The following is a 13,949-nucleotide window of genomic DNA, read 5'->3' as shown; positions in this document are numbered from 1 at the left end:
AAGGAAGCAATCCTATGTTCACAAGCTAGGAAGAGTCCCATTGAAATCAATGTAATTTAATTTCTGATTAAAGTAAACGTGCTTGTATTTGTACCGCAACGAGCTGATCCTACGCAGTTACTTATGCCTTACCCTGCTGAAATCAATGGGTGTAAACTACAAGTGTGCATTGGAATGCATTTTATAATTTGCAAGGTTTCAAGTCCAGCTTAAATTTGTAAAAATGCTGCATTGGAAAACTAGAAGTAGGGGTCTATAATCATCTTAAAATATCTCTAAGTATTAAAATATGAAGTATCAGATGATGCACTACAGCAAATGGAAAGGGGGAAGTAAGAAGTGCTGAGAATGCAAAGCTATTTTGGTGGTGGATGGGTGTTAATGTACGACAAGGGTGAGGAACCTCTTTTATGCGGAGAACTGAATTCAATTTTTGAGGCACTCTCAAGGGCCAAATTTCAGTGGGGGAGGGGTCAAAGGCAAAAGGGATGGGGCCAAAATACCAGCATACTTTAGCTTACAGCTCTTATAGACAGGAGCTAAGCCTTAAGAGAGGCATTTCAACCTTTTAGAATGGGGCCGGGGGGGGGGGGGGAAACTGTACAAAAACTGGGAAACCTTCAAATGATGGTTGGATGGATGGATTAGGAGCCTGGGCCTGAGGTTATCCACTCCTGATGTATGGGTAATAGCTACAGGACCAGTCCAATCATTCCTAGAAGTGAACCTTTACAAAATTTATACATAGTACAATATAATTTTAGATATAATTAAAACATATTTTGCAATGAATATGTAACACTACATGCAACATTTGTTGAAAGAGTGGGGCGTGAACGATTTTCATGAGAACCTTCTTCGTCAAACTGATTGCAGTTGGGGATGTGGGATCGATACATACTTTTTCTTCCTGCTGATCTTGTGGACTGAAACGTTGGACTCTCACAGCTTCCACGCCTCCAGTTTGCAACAGCAGTGTTTTTCATACAATGGGATGAATGGCATCATTAGTGATTGAGTGTACCCCTTCCCCACTCATGCTAGAGACAATAATTCCACCCCGTGACCCCTCGTCACTATCACATACACCCAGAAAACTGAAGCCAGTTTGAAAGAAGAATCACTGCTTATGATGTGTACACACATTTCACATCAAGCACAGATAAACACATTTTGCAAAATTTTATATTGTTTCAATAAAACCTGAGAAGTAGCCCTGGTGTGTGGGCCGCTTGTCTCTTACTCCCAACAGACAATCATCCACTCAGCAGCTTCCTCAGACTTGTTTCTCCTTTAGTCCTTCTTATCCCTCCAGGCTGCTGCCGGAAGGTATCACAGAGGCCTTTGTGGCAGAAACCCTCATTCCCGATGTCAGCACTCTTTCTGCAATTGGTCCACTGGGGTTGCTGGCTGACAAGGGAAACTCCCCACTCCTCCGCTTCAGCTTGCTAAAAGGAAACAATTTTCTGAGCCCTTATGAATGGGGGCAGGGCAGGGGGCTCCTGTGCAAGAGCAAAGGACTGCCTGTCCATTCTTTAGTCAAGCATACCTGTACCCCCTGTCAGTGTCCTCCACTTCAGCACTTCCCTTACACCTGCCCCTAAAATGCCTTCTCTCCTGCAGCCAGCAATCACTTTCACACACACCCCTTGTGCTTGCCATATCTCCTTCACTGGATGCCACTGATAGCTATCAGATGTACATGAAGATTATATCAGATCACAAGAGTCTTTTGCTCTTACGCACATGTTATGAATGTGGGAACATGTGCACAAGAGCAAAAAACTGCTTATCCACTATTTAGCCAAGCATACTGGTACCCCCCTCTTGTCAATGTCCTTGTCAATTTCATTCTCCACTTCAGGGCTTCCCTTGCTAGTGACACTGAAGTAAAAATGCCACTCCAAAAGCACCTTCTCTCCTGAAGCTGCCAGCGGCTTGTCACTGTCAATTTCATCCTCCGTTTTGACATTTTCTTTCCTAGGAAACACCTTTGATTTTTAAAGGTTACTTTGCTTTCCTTTTTGCGATCTGATGCAAAAAGTTTCCCTCATCAGCCAGCAACAACAACAAACCAATTGCAGAAAGAGCACTTCCCTACCTAGCAAATTTTTAAAGGCTACTTCACATTACACACTGCCCCTAAAGCTCCTTCTCTCCTGGAGCTGCCAGCAGAAAATCTCATGGCAAAGAAGTAAAACGCAAGGGGAAATTGTGTAAATCTTATGGAAGCCCAGTAAAACTGAGGGGGAAATTGCACAAATTTCATTGCAAAATAGTAAAACAGAGGGGGAAATTACAAAAACCTCTTAACAGCTTTCATTTGTTCCTGTGCACTTGTGCAGGACTGTTTTTGTTTAAATTGCAAACATGACACTCCCTAGTGTCCTTTCTTCAAGATATATCCTGGGGCTAAGAAGAGATAAGGGAGAATGGCAGCAGCACCAGTGAAACTGCAAGAAGCAGAGGGTCTTGCTGCTCTGGCAAGCTGGTTCTCTAGTCTAGTCATTCCCGACAACCCATGAAAAAATCACCCAGCCATGTTTGGACATCACACTAAGCACAAGCCACCCTAAATAACCCTACTATAAGCCTTGGGTTCTCAGGATGGCTTGTTTGCACAAAGCTGCCCACAACAGGTAACCCACTGCAGGTTTGGACATCACACTAGGCCAATCTGCGACCATCCACAATAACAAACCACCATGCTTAGCGTGACGTGTGAACCCAGTCTTTATCTCCAACTTCTTGTCTTCCACCAGTGTGTGACTGGTTTTGGACTCATGCAAAAGAAGTTGCTAGCTAAGCTGTAATGGTTGTTATTTGAGAATGAGCCACATTGAAAGCCAGTGCACACTTTATAAGGCAGTAGTTATTGCCACAACAATGCTGAGTTTGCTGCAGTAAATATGTGGTATACATCTTCAAACATGCAATCACAATTGTGATTCCCCAGCAAAGGTCTACTAGATGCACCTTAAATGTTTGGAGAAACATGTCTCTCATTCAATGTTTGCAGAAACATGTCTCTCATTCATCCTTTACAAGTTTACTGTAGCAATCACGTATGAAATGCCAGTGTACCCACAGAACAAATGAACTGGCTCACAGGCACACCATCACCCTTGTCTCCAATTAATGTCAAAACACTTTTACTACAAACATATTAAGGCTACTTGGAAGTAGCTTCTTTTGAATGTAGTGGAACATTTGAAGAAACATACATAGGGTGCTTATCAAGTCCTCCATCACCATGCCTTATACACGGATTTTATCATCTTCCACTCAAGGCCCTCCCATGTTGTCCCACTACTTCTTTCATCTTTTTCTTTACCACAGAAAATCCCTTAAAGAAAAAAATACAGATTTGCGATACAATGCCTTCTGATTGTTGGTTGAAGGAACCCTCTGGAAGCACCCATAGTATCAGGCAGGAAGTTAAAATTGTGGGATACAATTTCTCTATAGTGGAGAGTAAAAGAAAACCATAATCTAGCAATACCTTTTGGTATGCAAGACTAGGTTAAAAATTAATATGGAAAAAAAGCTTGTCTCAAAACACTGTAGCTGCTAGAAAAAGGACTATGGAATTGAATTTCTCTGATAGATTAGGTAGATGTAGCTTTTAAAGGTCAGAACATAGGTTTTTAGTGCCACCTGCAGCATCGTTCTGGAAACAGCGAACATCAGTCCTGATATTTTCAACAGAAACAAAACATTCACAGCCCAATTCCAAGAAGATTTGAATAAGCTTAGGCATGCATAGGATCACGCTGTTAGTTTGGGGGCTTATTTTGTTTCTGTATGGGAGAGCCACCATGCAGAGATAAACAATTAACATAGCATATTACATCTTTGTCAACAACATATTTTTTGTTTTACAAAGTCAGCAAAAAGTGGCCTTGCTGGAAGTGTTGCCTTGGGCACGTCTGTACCGATAAAAATCTCCAGAATTATCGTGCACTGTTCTTGGTGCTTCCCCTTTCCTAACCTTGCCTCAGAAAATTTTACTTGAAAATTTTACATTGTGCATGACAAAGCAAACAGGGATTATGCATTCGAATTAAAGAATGAGGCAGTTTCCTACTGAAGTTCTATAAAGTAGTACACTGCAGCAAAATCCATGAGAGCAAATATTTTGGAAACAGGGTCTGTTGAACAAGGTCACAGAGTTTTTCTCTTGTCAGTTATATTGGGCATATAACTCATTTGAAAAATGGCAACAAGCTCAAACTCATGAGGATTGGTTGACATTTTAATTTATGACCCTTTATGATTTTGTGGCTATCTAATGTTTTGGAGTAATACCCTTCTTTGCTTTGCCCTTCTGCTGCTTTAAACAACTAATATTATAATGGGTACAGGAACCAGACATACAGCCCAATCCTATGCATGTTTACTCTGAGTTGTGTTCACAGTCTAAATAATTTTTGAGACTTTCAACCACTTGATCCCATTACATTTTTCCTGATATGCATTTTCCAGCATGTAAGGCTACAGTCCTAAATGCACCAAGCTGGAACTTAAATTCAATGGGACTTGTATTTGATTAAATAGTTTTGACTGAAGTGTAAGTAAATATTTTTTGAGGTACATTTAAGGCACAATCCCCAGCCAGCTTGTAGGACTTATTGCTGTCTAAACATGCATACATAGGCTTGTGCCCGTAATGATACTGCTCTTTAAAAAAATGTTCTAGTAATTCAGATATTGAGGGCTAAAATTTTAAGATACTTGAAAGTTAGTCCAATTAAATTATGGAGCACTTCTAAGAAAATGTGAAAGATCGGATTGGATTGTAAGAGTTCATTGGATTGCAGTTTAATGTAGTTCCTACTTTGTAGTCTGTAGTTCCTACTTTGGGCAAGTCTGCCCTTGGGATATATCCTTTAAATTACTCCAGCAGTAAGGAACCTACATTGAACAGCAGTCCAAGTTAAGAGTTGGTTCAAACGCACCTGAAAAACATGAGAAATGGGAACTCACAGATTTCATCCAGAGATCCATAAGCTCTTTTTGCATAGGCGTCACACACCGAGGGAAGCAGAACAGCAGTCCACATCTCTGCTTTGCCATTTCTACCTTTAAACTTGCTTACATTACAATTTTTTAGATATCTACTCAGAAATCAGCCCCACTGATCACAATAAGTTTTATTCACAGGTGAGCAGGTGTTAGCCCTAAGTCAACAGAAAAGGAGGGGAAGAAAGGCACTAAAACTCTACTCCAAGCGTTTGATAGGGTAAAATCCAAAGTAAGTCTCACTTAGAAACCCATTGAAATGAATGGGACTTAGATTTGTATAAAGGTATTACAATATTGGCAGTTTTGTTTTCAGTCTCTTTCCTAATAGCCCCTAGTACGGAGTTTGCTTTTCTAACAGCTGCAGTGCTTTGGCTGGATGTTTCGTTGGATTGTCTACCATGACCCAAGATCCCTTTCCTGGTTAGTCACATCCCATCAATGCATATGTGAAATTAGGATTCTTTATTAAGTTAGTAACGACTCTAAATGGGGCTTACATTGGATTTTTGCCCATAGAAGCAACTGACTAAAAACAAACCCCAGATCCTTCGAAGCATTATTATTATCATCATCATCATCATCGCCACCACACTTATGTTCCACTTCTCTTTCAAAAAGCTGAGCCGCTTGAGGCTCCCCTGCAGGCACGAGAGACTCGCTTAGTTTTAACAAATGTACGGCAGACCCTCTTCTCCGAGAAGAACGCCGCCTTCTAAACCTCCCGCCTCTCGCACCCTACAGCCAATCGCAGAGCTGGGTCGCGGGTTGCCCGTTCGTATTCGCACATTCGAGGCGCCTGGGGCGGACCTAGAGTCACCTCCGCCGCCTCCGCCGGGTGGCTGCGAGGCCGGTCGCTCAAGTGCTCCGCCTCCCTCCTCCCCCGCAAATGCCCCTCCCCGTCCACGAGCAACGAATCTGCGGGACTGGGTTCGTCGCTAGTTCAGTTTAGGCGGTTGTCAGGGTGAAGCAAGATGGCGACCGCGACGGAAGAAGATACCGAGCTGAGAGACCTCCTCGTGCAGACTCTGGAGACGACTGGGGTGCTAAATAAAATCAAGGTGAGGCGTTCATGGGGGATGGGTGGCGGCTATCAGTCCTTACCAACCGGGGGGCGGCTCCGCGAGACGTCGAGAGAGGCGTGTCGTAGGAAGTTGGTGGTTGCGCGGCCCTCGCGGGTGAACCAGACGACCCTAACGGCGCTAACCGTCGCCAACTGTCATTCGCGCCCTCAGGGCAATACGGTCTAGGACTAGGTAACAATGCCACGCGCAGGCTTCGCCTCAGGGCGCATGCGTAGAACTCTTCCTGTCGGGGATCAGGGTTGATGGGCATCAGGAGAGCCTTGCCGGATCAGACCTAAGGCCTAGGTATTCCACGGTCCTGTTTCCCCTCTTAGTGGCCAGCCTTGGAAATGGGAAGCGCGCAGGCTGGGCGTGAGGGCAGTAGCCTCCGCAACTCCTATTCAGAGGCAGCATATAGGACTGCTAGTCCTTCATAGACTTATCCTCCATGAATTTGTCTCCTTTTAAAGCCATCCAAATTGGTGCCCATCCTTGCGGTAGCAGATTCCATAGTTCGCAGACTGTGTGAACACAAGTATTTCCCATTGTCTTTCCTAAGTCTCCTACCATTCGTTGGATACCCCTTTCCAGCTCTACAATATTGTTTTTGTTTTGTTTTTGAGATACAGCAGCTACAACTGCACAGCATTCCAAGTGCGGTGACACTGTAGATTTGTATACAGGTATTGCAGTAATGATAGTTTTATTTTCAGTCTCTTTCCTAATAACCCCTAGTATGGAGTTTGCTTTTCTGATAGCTGCAGTGCTTTGGGTGGATGTTTTCATTGGATTGTCTGCCACGATCCCTTTCCTGATTAGTCACTGCCACCTCATATCCCATCAATGTACATATGAAATTAGAAAAAAAAATGCCCCAACGGGCATCACTTTACAGTTACATTTAACCACATTGGCCATTTTGCCGCACTTTCACTTAGGTCCTTTTGGAGCTCTTCGTATTCTGGTTTTGTTTATGTCCCCTGGACAAATTTGTCAGCAAATTTGGTCTCCTCACTGCTCACTTCTAACTGTAAGTCATTTATGAACAAATTAAAAAGAACTAGTCTCAATATAGATCCTTGAGACCACTTCTTATATCCTTCTGTTGTGAGAACTTACCACTTGCTTCTATTCTTGCTTTCTGTTTCTGATCCATAAGTAACTTAATCCTTATAGTAACTGAACCCTTATAGTGTTATTCACATATTCAGGGGCACTACAGAGTTCACTATGCTGCAGTTTCATTGATGAGGGTATTGTACAACAACCATACTGTTGTGTGAACAATCCAAATATGTTGCTGTTTGCTGCATATGTCATGCAGGACTGGTACTGTATTTCTCACTAATAGTCTTGTATAATTATTAGTGTTTTCTTTAAGAAATGTTCTTGCTAGTTTTTCTGCTATATCACTGGCAGAGTGTGATTCCTTTTAGAAACTTGGGCTCCCTCTGTAACTTACGTACAAGAACAAATGTAATGTGACAAGTATATTGTTATGTCACAACCAGAGCCAAAGTGGAATTCCTTTTAGAGACTTTGGTTCACTCTGTAACTTAAGTACAAGAGTAAAAAGTAATGTCACAAGCACAGTTTACAATTTCCCCCTATAAGATCAGTGATCTATCACAGGATAGAAATTGGACGAACAGGAGAAGAATGAAAGCTACGTGTATAATATAATTTCTCTATGCAGTTTGCATTGGTTTCTAGTTTTCTTAATGCATGTAGTTACAATATGCAAATACTGATTGTCTGTTACAGGCAGAATTGCGGGCAGCTGTGTTTTTAGCACTAGAAGAGCAAGAAAAAGTAGAGGTAAGGAGCTAAAACTTCATTTTAATTATTCAAGCATAATTTACACCTATTTTCTAGTGTATTATTACTGCACAGGCTCTTGAACCTTATTTGTTTGAGCAGCCCTCAGTCTGACCAACTTTATTCTCCCAAGCTAGATAGTGCAATCAGAGGGGCTGACTCAATGGGGTTATTGTTGCAAACTGAAATGATGGGGGAAAGATGGTGGGCTTTCAGATTGCTTTTGAAGTAGGGTGACCATATGAAAAGGAGGACAGGGCTCCTGTATCTTTAACAGTAATGTAGAAAAGGGAATTGCAGCAGGTGTCAATTGAAGTGGGTGAAATTCCCTCTTCAGCCTATGCGGCAGGGTCTTGCTATTTACTGTGTTATCTGTACAGCACCATGTACATTGATGGTGCTATATAAATAAATAATAATAATAACAGTTAAAGCTACACTAGCTATAGTAGAGTGGCCAGATGCAGAAGAGAGCAGGGCTTCTGCAGCTTTAACTGTGCTGATGAAGAGAGAATTTCACCCTCTTCAATTGACACCTGCTGAAATTCCCTTTTCTATATTACAGTTAAAGATACAAGAGCCCTGTCCTCCTTTTCATATGGTCACCCTATTTTGAAGTCTACACCTGATGGAAGCTAAATACTGCAGGAAAACAGGGTGTTTATTTCTCTAGATCTTAGGGTCATTAATCCCCTGCTGCATTTTACTAATTAGAAGTAGGTAAGGAATTGGTCAACACCATCACACAAATAAAAATGGTGCTGTTGATTTTGCTGCTAATGAGGCCCACCTCAACTCAGAACCGTAGTTTTAGAAGTGTACTATAGCATTAAATTCAATTACTTGTATTGGTTAGTCATAGAGCACCCAGACCAGCTTTGTATTTTATTTATTTATTTATTACACTTATATACCGCTCCCATAGCCAGGGCTCTCTGGGCGGTTTACAGAAAATTGGTGTTTACAGAATTGGTGTTTACAGAAAACTAGGCGGTTTACAGAAAATACCAAAATTGGTATTGGTGTTTCATATTGATCCGTGTCAGTTTCTGGTAGTGTGTGATGCAAGGATGGCCAGGCTAAATAGAAATATCAATAATTGATATCTTCTATATATTTATTTTACATATTTTAACCCATCTTTATGGTGTGCTGCCTTCACAAGGTGGCTTACATGATTACTACACACACAAAAATACAATTGCAATTAAAAACACCAGAGAGCAGCAGCTAAAGATTTGTCAAATGTGTCTTCAGCATGTTTTTTTAAGGACAGCAGTGGTGAGGGAGTTCCAAAGGTGTATGGCCACCCTGTCTTGCCCCTACTACCTGCCAGTCTAATGACTGTTACTAGTTGTTAATCTTAATGCTTGGGCAGGCTCATACAGATGTAGGCAGTTCTTCAGGTATTCCAAACTTTAGGGCAGGGGTGGGCAACTTTAGGTGGACCAGTGGCTAATTTCCATCCATTAGACTCACTTGGGGTCACACTGCTGCTGCTGTCCCACTGGTGAAATTCAGCAAAACTAGCAGCAAAAAAAAATGGTAGTTTGCCAGTGAAACTTGGCACTTTTGGATCTCTGTAGTGGTGGGGTACACTCAAGGCCACGGGTGCCGCATGTAGTCCACCCCTAATTTAGGGCTTTAAAAGCCAAATCAGCTTCTTGTATTGGGCTGAGAAACAAATAGACAGCCATTGTTACAAGTATGGAATAGATATAATGTAATTGGAGCAGCTACAAGCATTCTGCTGCTTCATTCTGTATTGGTTGCTGTTTCTCAAGTGTCTCTAAGTATAGCCCCACTAGAGCACATTACAGTCATCTAACTTGGATATAACCGAGGCATATGCCACTGGTACACATGTTACTGACTAGGTGAGCTTTCTCTAGATAAGGCCACACCTGATGAACCATCTTAAGCTGGTAGAATGTCGTTTCGATAACCAACACCATCTACACCTCCATAGATAGAGCTGTGACCAGGAGCACTCCTCGACTGCACATCTGGTCCTTCGGCAGAGCATGGGCCTTTTCAAAGTCAGATCTAAACCTCCATCCAGAATAGTGGATTTCCTAAAGTGCAGTATTTCCACCTTAGCTGGATTAAGCTTCAACTTGTTAGGCTTCCTCTGTCCCAATACTGTCTCTACACACCTGTCCAGAGTTTCATCTCTTTCCCTGGATGGTGGAATAGAGATGTAGAGCTATGTGTCATCTGCATATTGATGATGCTTCAGCTCAAGCCTCTGGATGAGTTCTCCCAGCTGTTTCTTGTAGATGTTGGAAAGTATGGGGGACAAGACAGAACCTTGAGGTACCCAAATGTCAATAGCCAAGGAGTGGAACAAAAGTCCAACTGCACCACATTTTGGGTCCTCCCCACTAGGAAGGACCAGAACCACAATAAAACTATATTTTTAAATCCCATCCTAGAGAGACAGCCAATAATAATAATACTAATACTAATAATAATATATTTATTTATTTGTTACCCGCCTCTCCCTTCGGATCGAGGCGGGATACAACATAAATGCAAATGCCATAAAATACATATAATGAAAACAGTTAAAACTAATACATTATTAAAAGCAGCACATTATTAAACAGCATCTTAAAATTCAGCTGGGTAGGCCTGCTTGAAGAGATCAGTCTTTTAGCTTTCTTAAAATCTGGAAGACTGTTAAATTGACAAATCTCTCCTAGCAGGTCATTCCATAATCTGGGAGTGGCAGAGGAAAACATCCTATGGGTAATAGTTTAAGGATGTATTTGTTCTAAAGTCTGAACAATGGTAATGATTTGTGATAATACTTTGCAGAACAGTAATGTCTTTAATTATTTTCTTTTCGTTTTTTGGCAGAACAAAACTCCTCTGGTAAATGAAAGTTTGAAAAAGTTTCTAAATACAAAAGATGGTAAGCTCTGTCTCTGTTCTTTAAAGATGCAGGATTTGTTTCACAAATAATGACAATGTTGTAGAGAAAGGGAGATTGACAGTTTGTGAGTTTCAGTGGATTAAGACCATGGAAATAGAAATTTTACTTTTGCCAGGCTTATTGTGCATTTTGTGGCAACTTATCCTCTTGTTTCTCCATAAGTAAAATAGAAATAATATAGGGCGACCATATGAAAAGGAGGACAGGGCTCCTGTATCTTTAACATTGCATAGAAAAGGGAATTTCAGCAGTTGTCATTTGTATATATTGGGAACCTGGTGAAATTCCCTCTTCATCACAACAGTTAAGGTGCAGGAGCTATACTATAGTGACCAGATTTAAAAGATGTCAGGGCACCTGCAGCTTTAACTGTTGTGATGAAGAGGAAGTTTCACCAGGTTCTCCTTATATACAAATGACACCTGCTGAAATTCCCTTTTCAATACAACCGTTAAAGATTCAGGAGCCCTGTCCTCCTTTTCATATGGTCACCCTAAATAATAGTAATATACTTCACAGGACTGTTGTAAAGAGGAACATAGAGAATGTAAAATACTTGGAAGGTTTGCTTCATAAATAACAATTAACAATTTAAAAAGTCAATCAAAATAAAGGCCAAAACCTCACAGTTAAAGATAAATCTTGATTAGCCTAAGTGGAAACAATTCTGCATTTCATGAAGTTTGCAGATATATTTCATTCATTTATTACATTCTCTTAGCTGCTATACAATGCCAGATCAAGAGTTTAAGAGTACAGCAATTCATAATTCAGCGACCGATACCATGGGTTAGTGCTTTGTGCGAACCATGCCAATATAAAGAACATGCTGGCATATGGTAGATAAATGTGGGAGATACCCATGTAGGATGTTGCTGAAGTTCATTAACAAAGATTAAAATGCACTTCTTTCTTTTTAACTCCAGCCTCCCAAAATCTCTCCTGAATGCTAAAACCATTCTTTCATTTTTAATCCAAAATATGTTTAGTTAGCTAAATTATGCCTTCTGAAAAGTGAATGGGAATGCAGTACAGGAAAATTGAATGTGACATTTCTTTTTTTAGGTCGATTGGTGGCTAGTCTTGTTGCTGAATTTCTTCAGTTCTTCAATCTTGATTTTACTTTGGCTGTTTTTCAGCCTGAATCAAGCACAGTAAGCATTCTTTATTTTTATTTCAAACATTATAATGAGGTATTATATCGGTTTACTAGAACCTGAATGGTCCAAAGAATGTGGTTTAAGTAAGCTGTTAAGTTGTACACTTTGTACCATAGTTAATTCTGAGTATGCCTAGAAATCGTTGTTTTCATGTCCACAAGCAATTGAATGGCAAGAGTGATGGGTGTCTGTTTTTTGCTTCTTTTTAAATTTTGTTTTAACTGTTTTATTCTGTTTTTATTTTCATTTTTACCTTGTACACCGCTCCGAAATTTTTCAATGGGGAGCGGTATATAAATATTCTAAATAAATAAATAAACACAATGTGATGGTGCCACAGTGCAACACTGGATGGAGCTATTGGGATTCCTCAGAGTTGTTTTTGGTTTCTCTTGTTTCTGTTTTGCTCTCTGATGGTTCTTATGCACCTAGACAAAGCTGACATATTTAACTTTTTCGTGTCCAATTAATATACCAGAACATTTGTTTGCATGGATTGATTAAAAGAGCCTGAAATTCTTTTGGAATGGGGGGAACAATATTTTGTTTTCTTAAACCTTGCGTATAGTTACCAGTAGTACTCTGTAAATATTTTCTGGTTCACACTGATAAGCTTTTCTAATATTTCCCCAGTGTCAGATATAAGAATTGCTAATAAAAATCAACGGAGAAATCCAAGGTTTTGAGTGTAGTGGGGATTGGGTACAAGCTCAACCCACCCCCACTCCCTGAAAAAAAAAACCAGCCTAATGAGAACTGGGCATGCTCAGTGGGCATAAAATCCTGACTGACTCTGTGTGTGTGTGTGTATGTGTATGAAGTGGTTACAACCCTGAAGAAAGTCACTCCAAACTAGTATTTTGTTACAGGGCCCTAGTTGTAATAATAGAATTCTGTTAGCTGACATAACAGCATGTGTGGCAATCCATTGCCATCTATCCCTGGTCTTGCATAGTTCAAGAACTCACTTTATGCTGTTAGGTTCAACAATGTACAGTAGACCTTGATTGCGAAAACATCATATATAGCTCCAGTAGCATACTTAAACCACACTGCTTCCAGCACCTACATACTAACTGTGGAAACCTGCTATGGAATAGCAATGAATTCTTTTGGCAGTTGGCCTAAAATGGGAGTGGAATAATAGATATTTAGGCTGCATGAACTATTGACAAAGCTAGCAGTTTGTGTAGGTGTATGCTGTAACCTTCTATATGAAATTAGAACTGTATTTTCACAGATGCATCATTTTTTAAAATGTGGACAATTTTGTAACAAAATGCTGCTCATGATTAGATATGGACAAGCTCCACCAGACCTGATTTGCAGGCTCACTATTATGAACAGTAGTAAACAGGTTGTATGCATCTAATTATTCTACTGAGGAAAGGTTGCTAGATCTGGGCATGGAGAATGTTCAATTCTTCTCTTTGTTATTCCATTACTATGACAAAAACATTGCTGCTACTAGTTGCAGGGAACATGAAGAACTTCCATTTAAACATCTTTACACATTTAATGTCTTCCTTATTGGACTATGGGAAGTCTTTAGTGTCTCTTGCTTACTATTTACTTAGTTTTCCCTAATTTTACTGGGGCAAAGATCCAGTTCCTGAGAGTTCCAATAGATTATAAAAAATTACAAAACAAGCTGTGAAAGAAAAGGTTTTTTTTTTTCCTTTTCCTTTTCTTCATCAGCAGGCACGTTCAGGTTGCAGAGACTAGAGAACATGTAGGTTGGATTGGTTTTTTAAAAGAACAATTTTTTAAATCACAGTTTTAAAAGCAAAAAAAAGACTTCTATTTTACACACATTATTAAAGATCTCTTTTTTAAAACTCAAAATAGAGCACATCCCTTTATATTGAATTACAAGGTAACTTTTACTTTAGATCAGCCTTCCCCAACTAGTGCCCTCTGGATGGTTTGGACTACAACTTCCAGCAT

The 13,949-nt window shown here is 40.4% G+C and overlaps 1 protein-coding gene across 1 annotated transcript in view; it reads left to right on the top strand.

The window, feature by feature from the left end:
* The first annotated feature begins 5,967 nt into the window (after nucleotides 1–5,967).
* CEP43 (centrosomal protein 43) overlaps nucleotides 5,968–13,949 on the top strand; it is a 30,571-nt gene continuing 22,589 nt past the window's right edge. The window contains exons 1-4 of the mRNA XM_063124453.1: nucleotides 5,968–6,083; nucleotides 7,851–7,904; nucleotides 10,767–10,821; nucleotides 11,908–11,996. Of these exons, the coding sequence (XP_062980523.1) occupies nucleotides 5,997–6,083; nucleotides 7,851–7,904; nucleotides 10,767–10,821; nucleotides 11,908–11,996 (285 nt within the window). The 5' untranslated portion in view covers nucleotides 5,968–5,996. The remainder of the gene's footprint in view (nucleotides 6,084–7,850; nucleotides 7,905–10,766; nucleotides 10,822–11,907; nucleotides 11,997–13,949) is intronic.

The sequence above is a fragment of the Elgaria multicarinata genome, chromosome 4, assembly GCF_023053635.1.
Source record: "Elgaria multicarinata webbii isolate HBS135686 ecotype San Diego chromosome 4, rElgMul1.1.pri, whole genome shotgun sequence".
Taxonomy (NCBI): Eukaryota; Metazoa; Chordata; class Lepidosauria; order Squamata; family Anguidae; genus Elgaria; species Elgaria multicarinata.
Note: the sequence above shows the minus strand (reverse complement) of the source record. Positions and strands in the feature narration are given on the sequence as shown.